The 21,935-nt window shown below is 37.9% G+C and overlaps 1 protein-coding gene across 1 annotated transcript in view; it reads right to left on the bottom strand.

The window, feature by feature from the left end:
• The window catches only part of LOC107661342 (bone morphogenetic protein 1-like), a 92,527-nt gene extending 74,771 nt beyond the window's left edge, over positions 1-17,756 (bottom strand). Inside the window, exon 1 of the mRNA XM_016450866.1 lies at positions 17,564-17,756. Coding sequence (XP_016306352.1) covers positions 17,564-17,708 — 145 coding nt within the window. The 5' untranslated portion in view covers positions 17,709-17,756. The remainder of the gene's footprint in view (positions 1-17,563) is intronic.
• Between the last annotated feature and the right edge of the window lie 4,179 nt (positions 17,757-21,935).

Here is a 21,935-nt window from a genome sequence, read left to right as displayed (position 1 = left end):
GAAAATAAAATTTTTACAACAAAAATATTTATACGGATTATATATAAGTGAAAATGCAGTAAAATACCCTATTTTTTTTTTTTTAAATAGTCAAAATAAAACAGAAGTAAAATGTTCAGATGCACTGCAGTAATGAGAATTTGGGGAGGCAAATAAGGCATAATGTTGTATGTTTATAAAAAAAATTTCTCTCTTTTTCTTTTTTCTTTAAGTAAAGTAATATTTAATTAATTTATTATTATTTATATTATTTTTTGATTTTGTGGTGAACTGTGACCTGCATGGACTAGTGAGATTCGTCCAGATAATCAAATGTCCAGGGAATAGTTGTTGATTTAGAGTGTCAAGGAAATATTTACAAGTATGTACAAATCCAATAATAAACTGACATTCCCTGGAGGAAATGGCATCTCTTTTCTTGTAAGTCAAACACATTTCTTCTCTGGACAGACGCAGATGGTGCTGAGCGTTCGTGTTAGGACCGCGGGGATGAGGGAATCTTGTAAACAGCGCAGCCCCTTCACTCGTCTCTCCTGTAAAAACACTTCCAGCTGTTCTTCCTTAGCAAATGCTTACCTTGACATTTCCTAACACTGCAATTTGGACATCATGCGGCTGCTGCTTTTGAAGGGCCTAATCACAGTCTGTGTCCCAGACCAGACTCCAGCCACGGACTGGGGAATGGGCTTCATGTGTCGCCTTCAGGGATTGCCAGAGGGAGGCCGGGATGAAGAAAGTGCGATAGAAGGGGCAACTGCTTCCAGACGGCTAGACTCTCAGACGGCCCGTGGGAATGATCGTTGACTTCTGAAGGCACACGACCAAAGAGATGCCAGCCATTTGGAAAAATAACGGGTCGTTCATCGTGCTCACAGTCATTCTTGATCGGCACATTAGTTTCTGAGGTATAGTCTACCATGTAAAAGTTTGGGGTCAGTAAGGTGTTTTCTTAAGAAGTTAACGTTTGATCAATTTAACGCATCCTTGCTGAATAACAATTACTGTAAAGACTTTTTACAAAGTACAGTACATTGTTATAAACAAAAAGTTTTTTAAACTTTCTAATCGTCAAAGAATCCCAAAAAAATGTAGGCCTATCACAGTTTCCACAACAATATGAAGCAGCACAACTATTTTCAACATTGATATTAATAAGAAATGTTTTTTTTTGAGAAGCAAATCAGCATATTAGAATGATTTCTGAAAGATCATGTGACACTGAAGGCTTTGCATCACATGAATAAATTACATTTTACAGTATATTAAAATAGCAAAAAGTTTTTAAAAATTGCAATAATATTTCAGAATATTACTGTGCTATTACTTCTTAAAATAAGAAAAAATTTGAGGGAACAATGAAGTGAATGACAACATCATTTACAAATTTTCTACCAAAATGTTGCTGTTGCTAGCATCAGGCGATCTGCAACCCGGACTATATGAGCATTGTCTGTAAATAAACATATCACAGTGTCTGTAGCTAGCCAAGCTACAGGAAAAATGTACAAACTTAAATTAGGATTTTACAAAATTATTATTTATTAGTGCCTCAATACCCAATATCTACCTACAACAATGGAAAAAAAAAAAACATATATCATGCAAACTGTGTCTAAAATACAGTGAGAGAACCAAAAATGACTTAAAGGGGTCATATGATGCTTTTTTACAATAATACAGTGGACGGAATGTCACGGGTCACCAGCTGCGAGGTCACGGGGTCAGAGGTCAGGACAGGTGTCGTTTACATCAGAGGTGAGTGTGTGTAGAGAAATGACTTACAGAAGATTAGATGAACTGCTTTTACATTAGAGGACTGGCTAACATTATCCTGACATCAGATTCCACACCCGAGGACGATTCACTTCTGAGAAAATCACTGTGTGTGTGTGTGTGTGTGTGTGTGTGTGTGTGTGTGTGTGTGTTAAATGGAAACAGTTGCTGTAGGGTAGCAGGGGGTCAGAACAGTGGCTGCGGCCCGTCTAACCATAACAAACCAATTGCTGCCTACAAAGAGCTATTGATCCAACCATCAGCCAGACCGCCCTCATTTTACACACCAACATTAATGACACCTGATGAGCAGAAAGAGCTATTAATGTCGGGGTGTACGACCAAATTTTGCACAAATTTTTCATTGTATATGCTAGCTGCATTGTTTTGATCTGAGATCTGAATGTGTGAATAATGGTTCCCTTTAACCAGGGGTGTGTCTACGTGGTGGCCAGGGGTGGCACCGGCCCCCCCTGAAATTTGGCTGGCCACCCCAGGTGCCCCCCCTACCAAATGTCTTGCCATAGGCTTGTTTTTAGTAAATTTCTAATTTTAGGCAGTTTCTATAGTGTGATCTTAATGACAATGTCGAGAGCGCATAATGTTATGCGATCCATGTGCGCGAGGACGAATCTCTCCACTCCCAAGCGGATTTCCTTCACTCACACAAAACTGGACGTGTGCTTTTAACATACATCGTTCCACAAACACAACCCCCCCCACCGGCCACCCTCTTTTGAGCCAGTGCCCCCGACTGGCCCCCCCCATTTAAAATGTTCTAGACATGCCCCTGCCTTTAACCATCCAAACACTTAACCACTCATTACATTTGCATTTTTAAACCTTAGTAAGCCTTCGTACTCTACAAACAGTTACATGCATGTAAAGAAGCATCTAGAGTCGACTAACCAGCAGTTCAAAGGTCACACTGTATTTACTATACTCTCCAAAGTCTCTGCTAGGACGACGGGATGAATTATTCAGAGCTACATAAACATGGCAGAGGTGTCGCTAACATAGTGAGCGAACCAACACTCGCTTTTCATGGTCAGTTTGCGTTCTCATTATTGTGGCTAATTAGGTGTGAACGAGATGATTGGACGGAGAACTTCCCAAGGTTTTTGTGATCATTTCACACCAACAACAAAGCATATTGTTCTCTCTAATGCATCACGCAGGGCTCATCTTTATTTAGAAGACAATGCACACACCCTTGTGAGGCTAATTAGATAAAACCTTCAGAGAGTGTGCACAGACAAACTTTATGGATAGGAACCTCAAATACTAATAGCGTTGTGGAAGCTACTTTGAAACTGTAGCTTGCCAAGCTACAAGCAACCTTGTAGTTGTTGTAGTTGCTTGCTACTTCAGTTACAAATGCTAGTTTGTGAGTTGTTAACAAAAAGTTGCTAACTACACTAATTTGATAGCTTTAAAGGCGTCATCGGATGCAAAATTCACTTTTACATGGTGTTTGAACATAAATGTGTGTTTGCAGTGTGTATACACAACCACTCTATAATGATAAAAATTCACTCTGTTTTTTTTTTTTTAATCCCAATAAATCATGAGCAGTGTCTCAGATCAAGCTGTTCTCATCTTCTTGGCAGAGTGACGTAGTTCTGCACAGGCCCCTCCCACAATTGTTGATTGACAGTGGCATCAGTCTTTGGCTTTACCTTAGACCCGCCCTGAGTGAGCTTCTCAACAGCCCCCATTGTTTCGACGCCGGAGCAGGTGTAGACAAGAATGACTCCTAAGGCTACGTTTACACGACAACGATGTAGTCAAAAACGGAAAAGTTTTCCCTTGCGTTTTTAAAAAGTTTCATGTATACACGACAACGTTTTCAAAACGATTCGCGTTTACACATATCCGCGAAATGGCCAAAAACGCTGTATTACGTATGCCAGGCTAGTAGTTGGTGCTGTCACCTTGTTAGTAAACAGTACCTAGGCAAGTGACGAAACGGGGCGTTTTCAAAAACTTGCACTTTGAAACCCGTTTTCAAAAATATGTGCTTTCAGTCCTAAAAACGCCGTTGTCGTGTAAACGAACAGGCAAAACACATAAAAAGTTTCCCGTTTTTGGCTGAAAACGTTGTAGTGTAAACAGTGTTCTGTTGTTGGATGTAATAATGAACATAGCAGTCATCATTTACTCCTGACATCTGAGCCGCTGAAGACGCAGTGGATTACTTTTGTTTTTGATGGGAATGTGCCCCCGATCAACATAAATGCATCCATTTTCACGCAAATCATTCGCGATTAGCATTTAAAGGGACATGCACCGAAACGGCTCGCTGTGAACACAGCTGTTTTTGACAAGGTAGATGAAGTTAGATGAAGTGAGAGAAAATAGTTTATTTCATTTGAAATATGGATATTTTTCTTACAAAAATGCATGGATTCGCTACAGGAGACCTTTATTCACCCCATGTTCTATTACGGAAGCACGCGCTTCATTTAACGTGTTTTGGACTGTTAAACAGAAACACCCGCCCACTGCAATGATAGAGCTTAGAAGTGCCAGGACAATTTTTTATATAACTCCGATTGGATTCGTCTGAAAGAAGAAAATCATATACACCTAGGATGGCTTGAGGGTGAGTAAATAACAGTCTAATTTTCATTTTTGGGTGAACTAACCCTTTAAGAAATTAGCAACAAAAATGTTGCTAAAAAACAAGCTGTTTAAAGGGCGATGTTTTTTCAAATATATAATTTGGCTTACTTTAAAATCTTATTTGCCATAACGAATACAAGATTAAAAAAAGTCTGAATCAAAAACAGTAATAAAGACCATCCTGTTTGGGAAAAACAGCTCAAATCAGCTGTTGTTGGCTGGCCTTAGCTGGTTTAAAATGGAAGCAGCTGGCTTTTATCTGGTCTTAGAGGGGTTTTGACCACATCTTTAGCTGGTCAAGCTGGTCTTAGCTCTTCAGGCTGGGAGACTAGATAAAACCAGCTAAGACTAGCCAACCAGCTTTAGGCTGTTTTTTTTGTTGTTGTTGTTGTTGTTTGTTATAGTTTTTTTTTCTCCAGTAGGGCAATATTTACCTCAATGTTTATTTAGCTACAGAGTCAAATGCTTCATTAACAACCCTAGGAACATTCTAAGGGGCCATTTAAACCAAACATGTTTTAGTACCTTGCATTTTCATTGTTTTTCTGCATAAACAATAGTTCAGGCAAAAATGAAAATGTGCTGAGAATCCACTCACCCTCAGGCCATCCAAATTCTGTAGATAAGTGTGTTTCTTCATTAGATCAAGTACCATTTACAAGTGAAAATAGGGCTGGGCAATTTTTTCAGATTTTATCGATTAATTTGAATTTAACGTTTTGCCATGATTTTATTTCTTAGAAATTGAGGAATTGCAATTTTGAATTTAAATATTATCTAACGTTAGAATTAGACATTTGTGACCCTGGACCACAAAACCAGTCTTAAGTCGCTGGGGTATATTTGTAGCAATAGCCAAAAATACATTGAATGGGTCAAAACTATTGATTTTTCTTTTATGCAAAAAATCATTAGAATATTAAGTAAAGATCATGTTCTATGAAGATATTTTGTACATTTCCTACTGTAAATATATTAAAACTAAATTTTTGATTAGTAATATGCATTGCTAAGAACTTCCTTTGGACAACTTTAAAGGCGATTTTCTCAATATTTTGATTTTTTTTGCACCCTCAGATTCCAGATTTTCAAATAGTTGTATCTCGGCCAAATATTGTCCTATCCTAACAAACCATACATCAATGGAAAGCTTATAATATCAATGTTGAAAGAATTGACCCTTATGACTGGTTTTGTGGTCCAGGGTCACATTTTGACAATATGCTAATGATAACAGTAAAGAGAAAAGAATGATCCAACTGCATGTCGGCGCACGCGATTAACCGTTCACCATTCACACAAAATGTGCTTTTGTGTTGACAAAGAAGCATGCAAGGAAATAGGAAAAACATGCAAGAAGATGGGAGTGAACTTCTTTTAACTTGAGCGCGCATTTTTAGACTGCCATTTCATGCATGAGACGCTGCAAGAGACGCGAGCACAACAGTCAAACGCGTCCATGTTTACATAGAAAAACACTGGAAAAATCGACAATCGGTCAAACGTTCTGAAATTTTTATTTATTTTTTTTTTGCCATATCGCCCAGCCCTAAGTGAAAACAGCCCAAAACACTTCTAAACATATTGGATTTTAATGTAAGAGGACAAAAGTGGATGGATTTTTTCATTGGAAGAAGTATTATAATGGATTATGAACTCATACTTTGGCCAGTTGCAACTGTTTAAATTTAAAACGTCTTAATGGATTTGTTTTTTACAAACAGACAGCTTTTCTCTATACAAGACATAACTTGATAGACTGGAGTGGTGTGGATTATTGCGATGTTTTTATCAGCTGTTTGGACTCTCATTCTGACGGCACCCATTCACTGCAGAGCATCCATTGGTGACCAAGTGATGTAATGCTAAATTTCTCCAAATCTGTTACCATGAAGAAACATTCATTCACATCTTGGATGGCCTGAGGGTGAGAACATTCTCAGCAGATTTATATTTTTGGGTGAACTACTCCTTCAAATGTTACTCTACAACACTGGACAAATCCTAATAGTAGAAACGGTAGAAATGAAGGGCGCATTACAATAGACGACAACGGTAGCTTACTGTAATGTTTGCATGTAACAGCATAAATGTGTGGGAAGATATCTGCCTGGCAAGGGAGAAGGAAAAAAAAAACATTTCTCTAGAGTAAATCTCTGGCTGAGAGCTGAAATTTGCCGAAACCAAAATAAAAGTTGACCTGTGACCCCCATGTTACAGAATGCCAATGAACACACAATGAAATCCTCTTACCACACATATAACACCCACATCAGCGAAACGCTCTCAAGCCTGCTTAAACACTTCCCCGAGGAACACATGTCTTACTCTTCAGATCACTTCATTACTCACTGCCCACTCACATCAGCACTGCTCACACATATATAAACATCCGTACATGCTCTCTCTCACTCTGTGTACACACATGCTGAAGACATCGACAGGGCTCGCGTTGTTTGTTAGATCCTGCTGTGTCATTACCAGTGTTGGGCAGTAACGCGTTACTAGTAACGCGTTACACAACAGCTTTTATGATGCAGAAGCCACTTTAGTTTTTGATTCTGAATATATTATTCAGCTTGTTTTGTTATTTATTTCAGAAATCCTTGTGATATATTCAGTTTGTGCTGGTCTGACTTAAATAAAATAGTGTTTAAAAATTACTTTCTGTTTAAGTCAGTTTTGTGTTTGTATAGACCATAACGCATAAAAGGGCATTAATGGGAACATTAAAGAACGTTCTTTAAAAAAGTAACTAAAAAGTTACTTTTAACAGTAATGCATTACTTTTTGGTGTAAGTAATCAACAAAGTAATTGAGTTACTTTTTGAATGAAGTAACTAGTAACTGTAACTAGTTACTATTTCTTAGTAACTAGCACAACACTGGTCATTACTTGAACAAATGGAGTGCAATGCTGCAACGCCGGAGGTGGCGAACAGGCTTGTACTAGTGAATTATGTGAAGAGTGTCTTCAGACTGAAGTTTCTCTCTTTCATGTTCTCTGCTCATTTGCTTTGGAAGAAAATTTTCCAAAATTCTCAAAATTGTTCTATTTAAACCTAAAAAAAGGTTCCTTTTGGAGTGTATCTGTCATGATCTAAAAGAATGACGCTGATTATTATGCCAAATGGTCTAAGTCCAAGAAAGCATCAATAATAATTATAACTAAAAATTCAAAGAACTTTTTAAAATAACGTTTCAGATGTGCACTATTTCTAGGACACTGGTCACGTGACTTTGTGCAGACAGTCAGATGTTCTGGATTCCACTGAAGCACAAGATGCTCTTTCTGGATCATTATCAAATCATGCTGGAGAACATGATCATTCGATCAATGTGTGGAGCTCATGCAGCTTTAGTGCTTCTGTTATGAAATAAATATTTCCACTCAAACTGTTATGCTGTTAATATAATTTATTATTCTTTCAAAACTTTAAAAAGAGTGCCAAATAGAAGCATTTAAAACCAGAGGACGCAGACTTTTGGACCTCACTGTGCTTGGCAGATGATTTTTTTGCTGCCGGGCAATGGATTTAGATTGTTATAACTCATTGAGCAGAAAGCAGCATACTAAGGAAAAGAGAAAAGACACAGGAAGTTACTTCCTGACTTGAAAACCAGTATCACAACATATAGTTTCTTAGAATGGCAGATGTATGAAAACCAGATGTCCTCCTCCACGCTCTTTTTTACCTCTCTTGACCTTCTCTTATCTGAGTCAAATGTACAAACTCAAGCTGTTTGCTAACATTCAGCTGATAGCCTGAGTCCGCTGGGTTAGAAACACCATGCTGGACGTTTTTCCACCTAAAAGCAGAGTTTCAACTCGTATGGAACACATTTATGATATCTTTATGGTGTTTTTTTTGTCCTTATTTAAGCTTGAAAACATCACTGTAATTGAATGAAAAATTACCGTTAAAATATCTTCTTTGAAAGTGGAAGAGATTCAGAATGACATGAGGATGGGTAAATCAAAATGCTTATATTTTGGTGAACTATCCCTATAACGACATTTTTGTTCCAGCAGTTCAGCGGTTTTTAAAATTGTACAGCTTTTTCAGTAACAAGTAGCAGAGTAGCGTGACAAAGATTATAGCCTGTCACACACTGTATATTACATTATATTGCAGAGCCTTACAACCAAGCAACCTGAGGCAATAATCAAACACCGTCTTCTAGAAGATTCCTCTCTGTCTCTTTAGTATAAGGTTGGGAGGTCTGATTCATTTTAGCGAATCGCTTGGTTGGAACAGTTTGTTTTGGCAAACTGTTTTTCAGACATTTCAAGGAACTGTTATATTATTATACTGAGTGAAAATGTATGTGTGCAAATTGGTGCTGTTATTCAATTATTATTTTTTTTGTTGTTCCATAAAACTAGAATACCAGCAATAAAACAAAATGTATGTTTTGTGCAAGATAAATACTTTTCTGGTCTTTAAAATGAAATGATAAAATCTGATCTATTTCAAAGATATTGCCTTCTTAAAGGAATAGTTCACACAAAAATGGGTGAACTATTTTCAGTTAAATAGTACATTTACTCACTCTCAGGCCGTCCAAGATGTAGATGAGTTTGTTTCTTCAGGGGAACAGATTTGGAGAAATGTGTAAAATCACATCACTTGTTCACCAATGGATGCTCTGCAGTGAATGGGTGCCGTCAGAATGAGAGCCCAAACAGCTGATAAAAACATCACAATAATCCACACCACTCCAGTCCATCAAATAATGTCGAGTGAAGCGAAAAGCTTCAACAAGCAAATCCATCATTAAGGCATTTAACTTCAAACCATTGTTTCTGGCTAATATAAGAGTCCATAATCCATAAAATTGCTTTCTCCAGTGAAACCGTCATCTCATCTGAATCAGGAGAGAAACATGCACGGATAACGCATCTTTTAAACAAACAATTCCTTGGATTTTGATGTAAAAGGACAACAGAGGATGGACTTTTTCTGAAAGAAGCATTATTATGGATAGAAGACTCATATATTAGCTGGAAGCAACTGTTTGAAGTTCAAAACGACTTCATAATGAATTTGTTTCTTACAAAGACACAGCTTTTTCACTTCACAAGACTTTAATTGATAGGCTGGAGTCGTATTGATTACTTGTGGATTATTGTGATGTTTTTATCAGCTGTTTGGACTCTCATTCTGACGGCACCCATTCACTGCAGAGGATCCATGAGTGATCAAGTGATGTAATGCTAAATTTCTCCAAATCTGTTCCCATGAAGAAACAAACTCATTTACATCTCTAAGTCATGGCCCTGATTCATTTGATAACATTAGTGGCACGGAAATTACACACTTGACCTTTAAAAGTAGCTTATAGCTTTAACAATATCAAAGTAGCTTCCCCAACAATGCATATGTCTGGGGGTGGCATATAACTATTCTAACCTCAATCATTTAAAAAAGCAGCATCTGAAATGGGTTCAGATGTGCAGTGGGGGTGATGTATGGTTCACGGTTTAGCTGCCAGAGGGGTCTGAATGCACCGCAGTCACATCAGATGGCAGACAGACGCAGAAACCCACAGGGCCGGGCCATGCTGGCATGCACTATATGACCTACAGTCTGCAGGCGCACTCACCTCATCTCATCTCACTCTCCTATATCTAGCCCTCATTTTCTGTGATCCTCACCCAGAGGGCAAGAGGGGGAGGAAAGAGAGGAAACCTTTGGCTCGGTTACAGTTATAAACGTCCATTGCACAAGGGCAGAGATGGGTTCAATGAACCAACGAGTGCAGCCAGGAAACAACAGCACCTAGAGAGTTTAGGTGAATCCTGGAGCTTATGGAAATGAGGTCTTACAAATTAAACTTTTTAATTTGTTGTCCTGAGGCTGGATTATGGAAATAATGTTGAAAGACAAACGTAGCTCTCCAATTCCTTCAGGAAAAAGACATTGCAGTTGGAGAGGCATACAGTAATTGTGCGTGACTGCTTCTCATTCATTTTTCATTCCATAAACGGGAGAATTTATCTAGATGAATGCGCCGAACGTTCCCGGGAGGGCTTCCAGGTTAGAAATAAAGCCTTATATTTTTAAGCAGACAACTTCACTATTTAAGTTCCTGAGATTCCTATAATACTGAGAGAGATTTTCCTTACAATCAGGCCGAGTCCATTTGTCACGGTGTCCTGTAAAAGCCATAAATAAGACCCAATGTTTTCGCTGAGATTAGCGGTTGTCGCAAAGCACTTTAAATCTTTTACCAAATGCAAAAAAAAAAAAAAAATCAAAAATTATTTTATTTAAGGGAATATTCAAGGTTCACTACAAGTTAAACCCAATCAATGGCACTTCTGGCATAATGTTGATTAAAACAAATTAAGACAATTAATTTCCAATTTTCTTCTTAAAAATATATATAAAAATTTGGGTTATTGTGAGGCACTTATAATGGAAGTAAATGTGGCTGATCCATAAATGTTAAAATACTCACTGCCTTAACAGCCACAAGATTATAAACACTGTGTTAAACAGTCTTTAAGTGTGAAAAATCATACTTCATAATATACAGTTTTGTTGACATGAAACCCTGAAATGGTCATAAAAGTACAGCTTTACAGCTCAAATGAGACATTTTAACAAATAAATGAATGTGGGTGCTTTTATAAAATGCTATGTTTTTTTCATTTCTGTTTCTTTTCTACTTCCATCGTTAATGTCTCACAATTACCTTGATTTTTGCTTTTTATCTAAATCTTGAAAAACGTGAAATATTTTAGGAAGTGTGTTTCTGTGCCACTAGCATCACCAAACAGAACTGCATTAATTGCTGTTTTCAAACAGGTTTCCACAAGCAACCCCCCAATATCCTATTGGTTTCCTAAATAAAAAGCCCCTCCTCCAATTTCACACCATTGGCTGAGCCAGTGTTGCTATGCTGGGCTGGTCAGGATGCTCAAACAAACAGCACAATGTTTTCATAACAACACAGTGACAGAGCCACAAGTATTTGACCAGCAGATTGCTTATAGTGGTGAATATTAAACTATAGGATAGGAAAGAGTATTTTGGCACTGAAAATATTACAACATCTTTAATAAATGTGATTACAACTCTCTGAACATTTATGATGAAATCCAGTGTGCTAGAATCACAAAGCATACTTTGGTGTGTGAGATAGTTTTAGCACTCTATTCCACATATGTACCTAAAACTACTACATTTCACTCATTTTTCCAACAGATTCCGACTGTGAAATTGTTTGGAATTAGGCAGAATCACTTGAAAAGTCATTAAATAACCACCAATACTCTCCAAAAGAAAAATGAACCATGGGAGTGTATGATGTCACCAGTTGTGCATGTATGACAGGCTCTGCGCTCGGCTCCAGCTGATCCGTCTGTGCTTGTGGTTTTCCACGCCGAGCTAGGAGACAGACTCTCAAGATGCAAAAAGAAGGAATTCAAGCACCACATTTCTTGGTGAGTGGTACAACAGGGAATCAGGTCAAAGAGTGCTTTATTAAAACCATGCTGGGGAACAACATTTGCCATGTGAGAACTACACTTGTGTGCAAGCTAGCAGTCAGAGCTTTGCAGCCTCTCTGTATATTTGTTGTCTGGTGTATTTCAGTTTATGAATTAAGCACTTACATAAGACGTGAGAGAAACAAGGACAAAGCTACAAAGTCTAAGTTTTCACATTTTAAGTCAACATGAAATCAGAATTCATCCTATTGTCTTTCCTAAAGAAATAGCTCAACCAAAAATGAAAATTCGCTCATCGTATCCTCCATGACCCAAACCTGTACAACTTCTGTGGACAATGATGTGATATTTTAAAGAATCTACACACAGTGTTGCTTCTTAATAACAATAGCTCCAAAAATTACCAAATAAACAAAAACAGCAAATAAAGCTTCACAAAAGAGGTCCATACAACTCCTACACTATATTCCAAGTCTTCTTAAACCATATGAAAAAAAAATGTGTGAGGAAAATGCCTAACATTTAAATAGTTATTCGTGATAATTTTGCCGTGAATTGAGCTGTAAAAGTCACAATGAAATGGACGTAGAGACAGTTATTTTCTTCCATACTGTGACATGTATGTGAGTGAAACAGATTATCGACAAAGAATAAATGTAGGGCGGGACTTAGGGCAGGACTTAATGGGAATAGGGCATTGATGAATTGATTGCTGATTGGTTGTTGAGATGTGGGCGTTGCACTCAAAAGTGGAATCAGATGAAGGTGAGCTTGAAGAGGCGGGGTTTAAAGGGGTCATCGCATGCCCATTTTCCACAAGTTGATATGATTCTTTAGGGTCTTAATGAAAAGTCTATAACATACTTTGGTTAAAAATTCTCAATGGTAGTGTAAAACAACACCCTTTTTACCCTGTCAAAATCAGCTCTTTTCAGAGCAACCTGTTTTGTTGCATGTTCCTTTAAATGCTAATGATCTCCCCCCCCCGCCCCTCTCTTCCGAGCCGCTCTCTGAGAGATGGTAAACTTTAGCCGCACTCATCGTGAAACTTGCTAACTAGCACGCTATTAGGATTAGGAAAGGCGATTTGCAAAGATTCATTAAAAAAAAAACGTATACTCGCTTCTGGAGGTGAGGCAGGATCACGAATGATTCGCGCGAACATAGACGCATTTAAGCAGATCAGGGGCTCATTCCCTTCAGAAACAATGTAATCCACTGCGTCTTCAGCGGCTCAGATATCAGGAGTAAATGACGACTGCTGTGTTCATTATTACATCCAACAACAAGACACTTCAGTCGCTTAGGAGTCATTCTTGTCTACATCTGCTCCGGCATCGAAACAATGGTGGACTGATGACAGCTCACTCAGGGCGGGTCTAAGGTAAGACGGCCATGTCAATCAACTATCGTGGGAGGGGCCTGGGTCTGTGTGACGTCACACAGACAAGAAGCTGAGAACGGCTTGATTTGAGAAAGGGGTAATGATTTTAATACATTAAAAAATCCACTGGGTGGATTTCTATCATTATAGGGTGGTTGTGTACACACACTGCCAACACACAATCTCCTCCGCATCACCCTGGTGCCATTTTGGAGAATATCCGCTGGACGTAAACAGCGTATGCTGTTCTGTGCTGTTCAGCTGCGTCACGCTGGATCTGTTTCCTACGTTGTTGTGATTTGATCTGAACGAAAACGGCGTATCCGTGTGACGCAGCTGACACAGAACAGCATACGCTGTTTATGTCCAGCGGATATTCTCCAAAATGGCACCAGGGTGATGCGGAGGAGACGAATTGTTGAATAAAGTCGTTTTTTCTTTTGCGCACAAAAAGTATTCTCGTAGTTTCATATAATTGCGGATGAACCAGTGATGTCACATAGATTATTTTACAGATCTCCTTGCTACGTTTCTGGACTTGTGAACATTTCAGTTGCGTTGCTGTCTATGGGAGGGTCAGAGAGCTGTCAGATTCCATCAAAAATATCTTAATTTGTGTTCCAAAGACGAACGAAAGTCTTACGGGTTTGAAACGACATGAGGGTGAGTAATTAATGACAGAATTTTCATGTTTGGGTGAACTAACCCTTTAAGCGGACTAAATGATTGGAGAAGACTTGCATAAGTCGAAACATTTAAACATTATGAGGTCAAATATTTAAAACAAATAAATGTACATGGATGAATTGTTCACAGTAAGACCTATAACATGCATTTTGAAAATAGATTTTGAAAGTCATTTCATGATGACTTTCAAGCCAAAGGTATGACATTTTTTTATTGCACCAGTTGGAGGGTTAACTAGGTGGCAACACTCCCAGTTTTTGGAGATCTAGTCAAAAAAAAACTGATAAGATCAATGAAGACAACAGAAGGCAAAAGTGGAAACGACAATAATTGATATGTAAGGAAGTCAAAAGGTTGCCATGACTGTACGACGAAAACAATACAACTTTGTGTTGACCTCTACAGGCCAGGTGAAGTATCAAAAGTCGAACACATGGTCGTGGTCAACTGAGGTCATGGTCAATTGAGAATACTTTGAAGACTACAACATTAGACTGTGCATGAAACATAACAGCAAGCGGAAAAACTAAGTGCACCCCAGGCTTAATGACATAGTACACCCAAAAAGGAAAACTCTGCCATTTAGTCTGTTGGGCTTTCTTTCTACGGTTGAACACAAAAGAAGAAACATTTTTACAAATGCCTTTATTGTCTCTACACTGAAGCCAGTGGGGTTCAAAATTACATTGTTTTGGAGTCCATTGACTTTCATTGCATGGAAAAAAATGGTTCTTAAAATTTCCTTCTTTTGTGTCCCACAAAAGAAACAAGAAGAATGGCATAAAAAGTGACAGAATTGCCATTTTCGGGTGAAAATATTTGCAGTAAATTCAATGCAACATTTTCCTTAAAACCTGATTTATAAACAAGTAATTCATTTTGCTAGAGTTAAAAATGCAATTCAATAAGCAGATCAATATGTAGTGCATTTTAACAGCAACTCCACATCTATTTGGATGAAGTGTAAACACGGCCCATTACATCCGTGTTCCTACTCCTCTCTTGTACACGCAGACCTCTCGTCTCGCATAATCTCTGCTATAGCTTGGCCGCTTGCAACTCACAAAATCCGTTTGTTCGGAAATTGTGGTGACGGTGCTATTAAACTGTTTATAAAAGAAGGAGATAAACAGCTGTGAATGAACAGATAATCGGCGTATCGCGTCATAACGGCGAGTGAACTCTGACTCACAACAACCTGTGTAAATACATCGCTTCCTTTTTACGAAAAGTTCACGAACCAAACAAACTAAAAAATGTATAGAGAAAGCAGACAGGGCCACTTCTCATAGCTAAGCTAACTTGAATGATGCATGAAATGCGATAGCGAGGAGTCACCAACCAAAACAGAATCGCTTTGGCTTAACGTCGCTGGAGAGCCTGAATCACAGAGTGACAGAACAACCCGGGAAGTTAATCCTAGTATGAGATCGACGCCCCCTGAGCCTTTGCGGGTCAACCAGCCTAATCTGCCTGGAATACCAATTTCAGCTGGTGGCCTGCGTTATTGTCCTATAGCCACTTCTTAAGAGGAAAGTCTGTCTCTCAGAGGGGTGAAAATGTAAAAATGAACAGCCAAGGGCCCCATTCAGCTGCAAATGAGGACATAAAAAAACCCAGGCCTGAAAGAGTAAAAAAGAGGAAGATGAAAGAGAGGGAGTTAGGAAAGAGGTGGAGAGGAGTAGCAGACAAGTTAATAGAGACCAAGATCCCTGAGATTTTACACGTCTCCGGAGTGACTCCGGTGTGAGCTTCAAGAAACTTGGATTCATTTCAATCCATCCACTTAACGGAGTAAAAACCAATCAAATGTCAACCTGCAGGTGGCAAAACAAAGGAAATCCGTAACATTCCACCACAAGCTGAAGATTGGGGTTAATGTTCTGTTGGCATGCTTTCATCCCTAGAAACTACATTCAAGTTCTATTTCACAATTTCATAGTAGATCAGTTAACGCCTGATCTCTTCAAGTGATAGTTCAACCTAAAAATGAAAATTCTGTCATCATTTATTCACTCTCAGGTCATTCCAAACCTGTATTAATGATCATTACGGCACGGAGTATAAAGTTACTTTCTAGAATCATATATTGCAAAAATAAACTGGTTTCCCAAAAACTCCCCTTGTCTGTCATTGGTTGACCAAAAAGGTAATGCCGCCCCAATCTCACCCCATTGGATAGACCAATTTTGCTCTGTTGGGTCAGGATGTTCAAACAAACAGCAATGTTTTGATAGCACCACAAAGTCACAGTGTTTACACTCTTTAGGGAAATCAACCTACCAACAGATTACTTCAACCTTTCTCTGTGTATTAACTGGGATTGGAGAAAGTACTTTAACATCACCTCAATATAAAGTTTAGGCAGGCACCTTTAAGAAATCTCAAGCATTAGTTAGATGGCATGCCATATTTGGGACCATTCATTCTTAGTAAACATTTTCAGCTGTGAAACTCGAACCTCTTCTTGGCGAACGACAAAATAAGGGCGCTTGCCCTGACAACACGAAATGTGAAAATAGACAGTGCTTCTCTTGGGACCCAAAGAATTAATTACTTCCCTAGAGCTACTAAACCATAATTATATCAGACATAATTGGTTGAATTCAGGTTGAGATAAAGTTATCCTCCGGAATATGTGGATATGATACAAGTCTGGTCTAGCCATGAAATTGGGGACATCAAGCTAAGCGCTTTTTATAACTTTGGTTGTGTGCCAAACAGCAACTACACATACTACATTTGCAGTGTATAGTATGTGACTTTTAATTTGTGTAACATACGTAATATCAAACATGATTTTACGATTACCTCATTTTATTGGTCTGCCAAGAGTTTTCTTTTTTTTCGCATTTACAAATGCAAAATAACCATGTTTGTTTCTGAGATGACAACAGGGCGCCACTTTCTGCATTAAATATGAGGAAGTCATGTGACAACAATGCAGCACACTACTCTTACAGTTTCACGTATTTAAAATGAAAAAGGTATGCAATAATAAATGTTGGTGATAAATTACATCCCCTACGTCATTATGCAATTTCTGTGATGGATGACGTAGTGCACCCTTTACAGGAAAACCGAGCCGGCCGGTGACTGCGTCATTCAACAGAGTGACATGGCAAAGGTGGGGATGTCCCAACCCCAAAACTGAGAACACTATCTAGGGAATAAAAATGCATTGCTATAGCAACCCAATCTGCAACTTTGTTGCAATCCATCCCATAATAATTAAATGTTTTGCACATACTTTTAACTGCAATTTACACTTCAAATAAACAAATGTCAATCGTTGGCGCACCGTTCGCAAATTCAAACTTTCGCGAAACTTTTCGGAAACAAAACGAATTAAAACTTTCCGGCTGTGATATGGCGGGAAAAAAAAGAAAAAAAAACACCGCCAGGTAAATATTTTCGTGTCTGGTGTCAAAAGATCGCGTAGTCTTTAAGAAATCGTTGTGTCAACAACACTTTGCGCAAAGTATTTTGGTGTTAACTGACGCCGCGGATCGCGTGTTTATTCTGCGCTGTCATCTACAGTTTATAGTTCGCACAGTATCACAGCAGCCTTACGTGGCTTGCGCGAAAGCTTGCATCTGATCAAAGCAGGGGAAATAAATGTCTTTCGGGCTCACCAGCTTTGCAGGGATCTTTGTAGTCGATCACATCTGACGGGCTGCTGGTCTCCACATAGTAGCCGGGGTCAATCGCGTCCAGATCGAGCGCTGCGAGCACGGCGAAGCCGGAGAGCAGGAGCGCACACCTCGCTGCGAGGTCCATGATTGGGCTAGTGGAGCAGGAATAGAGGTACAGACGGAGAGAGATGATCGACGGAGGGAGGGAAGAAAAATGGGAGGTTTTAGGGGAAATTAGATCCCTCTCGAGGGCGGGTTTAAAAACGCAGCTCTGCCTCCACACACACACTCAGAGAGGGACACACTCACATAGCAGTGAAGTGATTTGTGCAGCTGGGCTGTGTGCCAGTGCATAGGTTACAAACTTTGTAGGAGCGAGGTGTTGGTGCTTCTCACACTGGTTTGTGACATGCCTCTATGTATGCCGAGATCATGGTTGGGTTAACCCAACCGCTGGGTCAAAACAACCCAATTGCTGGGTTTGTCCCTATTTTACCCAGCACTGGGTTGTATTTAACCCAGCATTTTTTTAGTGTATGCTACCTATGTTGTGTTTCCAGTGTATATTGTGTGCTGTGTGTGTTGTTGTCTCTGTGTGCTGTGTTACTATAGCTATGTTCGTTGTAGTTCTGAGTATATTGTGTTCACTGTGAGTGCTGGTCTCTGTGCATAGTACACTCTCAGAGAAAAAAAACATACAAAAGGCATTACCCATTCAACAGGCTATGTACACTGTAGGTACATTCTGGTACTAATAGGTACTAATGTGTTCATTTTAGCTATTAATATGTACACTTCAGGTACTAATGTGTACCATTTAGGTACTTTATTGTACACTATAGCTATGTACCTACCTTCAGGGTACCAGTGTGGTGTAAATAAGGTACAAAGGTGTAGGCTACCTTTTGAAAGCGTATCGCCTCAGTGACAGCTTTTGTAACTTTTCTTCTGAAAATGTAAGGTAAGGTATACTTTATTGTTCCAAATGGACATTTTAGTGTATAAAATTCAGTTTGTAATACTCTCGGTGTGGGTTTTCTGTTTTTACAGAACAGTGTTCCATGTATGTTCTTTACGTATCCATCCATCTAAATCAATAATGGTCAAATGAAATATATCAGTATTATTGTTTATGTTATGGTGAAAGCGTGTTGAGGTTGAGGAGCCACCTACATAGTGTACACTATCACTTTGGCTGAAAACGTTATGGAGAATAAATATTCAATATATCGCATATAGGCAAAAAAGAAAAAAAAGAAAAGTGTAGACACAAGCCATATGTGTCTCAGGAATACTGTAGTTCTGAGTAGTCAGCTGTTGCACTCTGCAATTAAGTATTTTTTTTAGTGTATTGTATTTGATCTGAACCATCTCCTATACAATTCTAGATTCATTTTAAGTGTATCACTCAGTAATTTAATCTCAGATTGCGTCCTGATAACATTTGCTAGAATTTATTTTGCAATAATGATGATTTATTGTTTTTATGTTCATCTCTGCATATTTTTAGTCATCTGATTTATTCGCAGGGTTACTGCAGCTCGTAAAAAAAAAGTATTGCGAAGTCTTCATTCACCCTTCCACAATCTAAGGCCTCAGAAAGGTCTTAAATCACAGCAGATAAACTTAAATTCATAAATTCATTGCATTTTAAATGAATATATCTTTGTATTTTTGTTCACAAATACCCCAGCGACTTAAGACTGCTTTTGTGCTCCAGGGACACATATCTACATTTACTTGAGATGCAAGTTTTAAAAACTGAACCAAATTAAGTGAGTTTATGCTCAAAACCATAACAAACCATCTGTCAATGCAGTAGGCAAACTTGAATGAAGTTGATTTATCTGAGCCTATTGGCAGATTGTTCTTGTTTTAATCATAATCAAACCGGTTTGATCCATTTCTCTTAAATCAAGACTTCATCTTGTGTAATTTTACTTCTCGAGTAAATGTATCTTGATTTATGAATCTGCAGACATTTGCACTGGACAACAAGACAAAAATGCTGATGAAGAACATTACTTTTTTACAGTGTGATCAGAAGGTATGGTAGATGTTATTTCTGTATTCTATAGCCTTTGGGAGCAGAGCTATTCAAGATTCATTTACATTAAGAGAAGGTTTTGTGTTTCCTTTAATGCATTCCTTAAATGTTCTTCATTTGGTCTTATAAGGTCTTTAAAAAGTCATAAATTTACCTTCATAAAAGCTGAATAAACCCTGATTTGTAAATATTGTTAATCAGCACATTGCTACAGACTTACTATATCATGCTTCTTTTCTTTCTATTAAAGGGGAATTCCATATTGTGTATCCTCAGAGCCATTGTAGCACTCATCTGTGGAGTGGAATAGTGGAATTCCCCTCTCACGCATCTGTTGGGATATTACTGTTTCTTTATTATGTATGAATCTGAATCACACTGAATCACAGCACTGTTTGTATGGATCTGATACAATATGAGATCCCAGATGACATTGTGTTCCCATCAAATTATTGTTAGAGATGCCAAAAAAGTCTTTAGTCACTTCCTTTCAATAACACAGATTCATCATGATACTCAAAGGAAAATCCCTCCTGCATTTGAGTCCATGTCAAGTAGAGTGAATTTTAATTTATCCAAGTTTAAGGATGTCTTCCACTCCCTGTTTATTGTTCATCTTGTCTAGACTGTATAGTGTCATAAATGCTCACAACAGCAAGGTCATGGTTTCGATAACATAATATGTCTCTTATACATGGAAAAAAGCAACTGCATATGTTATATGTTGCCTCTTTGAACCCAATATAATCAAGAAACTGATATTTCATTAGAATATATTGAGTGTTTTGGTAGTTTATGTATAAAAAATCTATCCATCAATTAGTTAGTCAATGTAGCCAAATGTCTGTTATCTTAATAGCCTACAGTTACACACAATAGCATATTCTATTTCTGTATCGTCAAATCAGTGATTGTGTTCAATGAAAGTTTTTAAAGCAGCACTAGGTAACTTTTGGCGCTCTAGCGGTTAATAAACAGAACTGGAAGAACATTCCAACCGGAGCTACTTCTCTAAGTTTATGTCTATGGCGATTCACGCAGGTATGTGTTACCCCGCAGCGGCGACGACCCGACCAGGCTACAATAGTCCAAATATAAGTACTTATTATAAGTGGACCGGAGTGATTCGGAATAAGACAAAAACACGGTTTGGAAGATGAATTCATGATGTACTCGCTCATTATATACATTTTGCACATTTTGAACACAGAAAAAATTACATAGTGCTGCTTTAAATTTGAGTTTGAATATCATTTTGCATGACATTAGCAGCCATAATGACAGTGACAATTTAGGATCATTTACCTCAGATCTTTAAAATAAATAAACAAATAAAACGAACAAGAACGATTGCAATGGAAGCTGATATTAACCTTAACTGTCACCGTCCCGTATACGGGACGCCTAAGTTTACTTCACTATAGTACAATTAAATCCTAATATAATCATGACAAACTATATATCATTGGAAAGGTCTAAGACTCCTAAATAGATATTTTACCATTTTATTTTGTTACAAATTATGTAGGAACAGTAATAGATTAATTTATGACAAGAGTGCACCAAGAGTCTATGACAAATCATAACAGGAGTTCTGACCTTTGTCTCAAAAAGTCTTTATTTTGTTGCCTTTTTCCCTATCATATGTTTTAGTAATCATCATGAGTTATATACCATTTGAAAGCTTAAAATCTCAAAATGTATTCTGTGAAAACCATTTTGAAATCGGACATTGCAATACCATAGAAATGGTATTTCAAAATATTTTAGCGGTCTCCTCCCCCTTAGCGGGAGGAGTCATATTACAAAATGTATTATGGTCTTTTAGAATCAAAACTGTTTATAATCTTGACAAAATACATATCATTGGAAAGGTCTGAGTCTCAAGATTACATATTTTGTGATAGAAGTAATATTGAGAGAGAAATTGATAGATTTGTGACAGAAATGCATAAAAAAATGTCAATGGAGTTTGGGTGACACCTGGTGTTTTGGTATAACGCCTAAAAATTGCATATGAACCTCAATTTCAACTTCAAATTTGGAACACAACTTATGTAGACATATGGCTTTAATTTTATAGCAATTTTGTATTTTTTAACTATTTTTAAAAATATTTATTTTATATCAAATAAAACAAAAATAGTACAATACATTTTCTTTACAGTAAATTTAAGCTTCCATAACTTTTTTAAATACTTTCATTTTATTAAATGATTTCACTTCTGTAATAATCTGCTAATTGTCTTCTTTAAAAAGAGACCAACCTTAGGTCTGTATTCAAAAGCGTTCATGAATTATAATAATTTAAGTTTGGATAGTGCA

This window comes from Sinocyclocheilus anshuiensis, unplaced genomic scaffold (genome assembly GCF_001515605.1).
Source record: "Sinocyclocheilus anshuiensis isolate Anshui unplaced genomic scaffold, SAMN03320099.WGS_v1.1 scaffold703, whole genome shotgun sequence".
NCBI classification, from domain to species: domain Eukaryota; kingdom Metazoa; phylum Chordata; class Actinopteri; order Cypriniformes; family Cyprinidae; genus Sinocyclocheilus; species Sinocyclocheilus anshuiensis.
The sequence above is the reverse complement of the archived record's forward strand: the minus strand, read 5'-3'. Positions and strand labels throughout refer to the sequence as shown.